This window comes from Chaetura pelagica, unplaced genomic scaffold, assembly GCF_000747805.2.
Source record: "Chaetura pelagica isolate M959 unplaced genomic scaffold, ChaPel_1.0 scaffold835, whole genome shotgun sequence".
Classification (NCBI taxonomy): Eukaryota; Metazoa; Chordata; class Aves; order Apodiformes; family Apodidae; genus Chaetura; species Chaetura pelagica.
The window spans coordinates 37997-38518 of record NW_009953220.1 but is presented as its reverse complement, the minus strand read 5'-3'; the positions used below and the strand labels follow the sequence as shown (position 1 = coordinate 38518).

The window sequence follows — 522 nt, the reverse complement described above, 5'->3', positions numbered from 1 at the left end:
CACGCCCTGTTGTCCTCCCCTGCCGCGGCAGGCTCATCATCCGCAACGGCAACAACATGGAGGCACCACCCGTGTACGACTCCTATGAGGTGGAGTACCTGCCCATTGAGGGGCTGCTCAGCACTGGGCAGCATTTCTTCCTGCAGCTCACCACCGACAGCAGCGGGGCCGCCGCGGGCATGGCACTGCGTTATGAGGGTATGAGGACAGGGCCTAGGGGGGCACCCGGGCATCCCCGCACCCACCTGACCCCTGCAGACCTTTGCCCCTGTGCCCACAGCCTTTGAGCAGGGACATTGCTACGAGCCTTTCGTCAAGTATGGGAACTTCACGGCCAGTGACCCTCGGTACCCTGTGGGCACCACGGTGGAGTTCAGCTGTGACCCTGGCTATACGCTGGAGCAGGGCTCCACCATCATCGAGTGCGTTGACCCCAGTGACCCGCAGTGGAACGAGACAGAGCCAGCGTGTCGTGGTGGGTGCTGGGGACAGGGGGGATGAGGGAGCTGGAGCCAGGGTTCA

At 63.8% G+C, this 522-nt stretch overlaps 1 protein-coding gene across 1 annotated transcript in view; it reads left to right on the top strand.

Annotated features, from left to right (window-relative positions):
* SEZ6 (seizure related 6 homolog (mouse)) overlaps positions 1-522 on the top strand; it is a 16493-nt gene that overhangs the window by 10940 nt on the left and 5031 nt on the right. Inside the window, exons 9-10 of the mRNA XM_009997787.1 lie at positions 32-198; positions 281-475. Of these exons, the coding sequence (XP_009996089.1) occupies positions 32-198; positions 281-475 (362 nt within the window). The remainder of the gene's footprint in view (positions 1-31; positions 199-280; positions 476-522) is intronic.